Source organism: Coenobita brevimanus, chromosome 102, assembly GCF_032717465.1.
Source record: "Coenobita brevimanus isolate Jiangsu-jjx chromosome 102, ASM3271746v2, whole genome shotgun sequence".
Taxonomy (NCBI): Eukaryota; Metazoa; Arthropoda; class Malacostraca; order Decapoda; family Coenobitidae; genus Coenobita; species Coenobita brevimanus.
In genome coordinates, this window is record NC_137055.1 from 6,232,605 (window position 1) to 6,234,985 (window position 2,381).

The window sequence follows — 2,381 nt, forward strand, 5'->3', positions numbered from 1 at the left end:
TACACATACTCCTCAGACACCTCATCTCCATAACATTCAAACTTTTCCTATCTACTACACCAATATTCCACGTTTCAGTCCCATATAACGCAGTCGGTACTACAACACCCTCATACAGCCTTCTCTTAACATCCATTCTAAGCAAACGATGTCTATACACTTTTTTCATTCCTCCCAGTACCTTTCCAACTACATTCATTCTAAACTTCACTTCTGCATCTATTCTTCCATCCACAGCAACACGTGACCCTACATACTTAAAACACTCTACCTCCTCAAGCAACTTACCATTCAAAATTACAGCATATTCATCCTCCTACCATCTACCAACGTCATACACTTCATCCCTTTACTCTTATTCTCACTTACTTTCAATTCCTCCTTTCACACACCCTTCCAAACGCCTCTACCAACTGTCTCAATCTCTCCTCTGAATCAGCCACCAGTGCAGAATCATCCGGAAACAGCAGCTGCTTCAGATTCCACTCTCTATTATCAACATTCACCAGACTCAGACCTCCACCTAACACTCTTGCATTCACCTCCCTTACAACACCATCCATATAAATATTAAACAACCAAGGCGACATCACACATCCCTGCCACAGCCCCACTCTCACGGGAAACCAGTCACTTACAGTATTTCCCACTCTTACACATGCCCTACTATACACATAAAAACTTTTCACCCCTTTTAGTGACCTACCATCAAGTCCATACAATCTTAAAACAGTCCACAAAGCCTCCCTATCAATTCTATCATACGCTTTCTCTAAATCCATGAACGCCCAAAACACATCCTTACCTTTCGCTAAATACTTTTCACACACTTGTCTCACAGCAAACACCTGATCCACGCATCCCTTCCCTCTCCTAAAGCCACACTGCTCATCACAAGTCACTCCCTTTGTACCCTCTCTAACTCTCTTAATTAACATTCTACCGTACACCTTACCTACAACACTCAACAGACTTATACCCCTAAAGCTAGTACATTCATACTTATCACCCTTACCTTTATACAATGGGACCACACAAGCACTTGCCCAGTCAATTAGCACCATACCTTGCACAAAGCACATATTCAACAATCTTACTAACCAGTCAACAATACTCGCTCCACCACCTTTCAGGCATTCCACAGCACACCCATCCATACATGCAGCTTTCCCTGTTTTCATATCCTTAATAATAATAACAATAATAATAATAATAATAATAATAATAATAATAATAATCGGGCTGTAGAGGATGGAATGTTTAGGAAATGTTTAAACTCCAGCACAACATTAGTAATGAAGATGAAACATATTAATATTACTCGTTACTGTGGTCAGTATTTTGTGATAACATTGGTAACTGCACTATTCATTGTTTTGCTGTTAAATCCATATTTTTAGATGTTGCTCTATGAAGGATTCGTGGATGATTTTAATGGTGAGCAAGGATGCGCAGTGCATTCTGCTGGTGTGTACCTGAATTACTGAACTTCAAAATGTTAAATATCAGAAACATATGCAGTACTAGGGAGAGTCAGAATGTAAGTTTTCCCTTTTTAAAAATTTTTGACAGTACATAAGTTAAGTGTGGAATATTTTTTTTATCTATCAGGGGGAACCAGAATTCCGGAGACTTTAATAGTTAGTGAATGGCAGTGTGGCTCACTGAACTGAACAAACATTAGTTAGTATCTCATTCAGTCTTTTTCTTTCTGGCTTTCGGCTCTACCTCACCCCACCTTGCGACGGGAATGGTCTGGATTATGATGATGATGTAAATAAGTTAAATGAGGTACACATGAAAAAGATATATGTATATCTCCAGTCTGTTTTCCTTCGTAGATACAATGTCTGTAGATTACGAAAGGACATTTTAAGGATAAGGTCACGTCCTCACCAAGTGCTTGCTGGTGCGGGCGGTTGCAGGTGGAAATATTGCATCACTGTAACCCATAAAAGTGACCCCACTAGGCCAGGGCGGGTGTTGGTGAGAACCTCAGTGGGTTACAGTGGTACAGAACTCCCACCCGTGCCAGCAAGTATTTGGCGTGGATGCAGGTTGTGACCCCAGAATGATTGACTGACAGTGTATTATGAAGCTCCTATAATGACTTGGTATAATGTTTTAAAAGTTTTAAAAGTTTTTACAGTGACACCGTATTTATTCAGAAGCGGGATACTACCAGAGGCGGACGGAGAAATTAGTTGCAAACGAAACTCGTATTATTGTAATCTAACTTCATTATGTCAAGTCAGGTGATCAGTGGTGTGTAATTTCACACCTACTTTTACTTTGGAGAGATAATTCTATGTGGGGGGAGGTGGGGAGAGGGTGCTTGGGTGCTTGAATGTGCCATGCATCTGTGTGCGCGCTTGTGTGCA

At 40.6% G+C, this 2,381-nt stretch overlaps 1 protein-coding gene across 1 annotated transcript in view; it reads left to right on the plus strand.

Moving 5' to 3' along the window:
• LOC145415352 (uncharacterized) overlaps positions 1-2,075 on the plus strand; it is a 32,612-nt gene extending 30,537 nt beyond the window's left edge. The window contains exon 6 of the mRNA XM_080284640.1: positions 1,971-2,075. Within this exon, the coding sequence (XP_080140766.1) occupies positions 1,971-2,075 (105 nt within the window). The remainder of the gene's footprint in view (positions 1-1,970) is intronic.
• Positions 2,076-2,381: the final 306 nt, after the last annotated feature.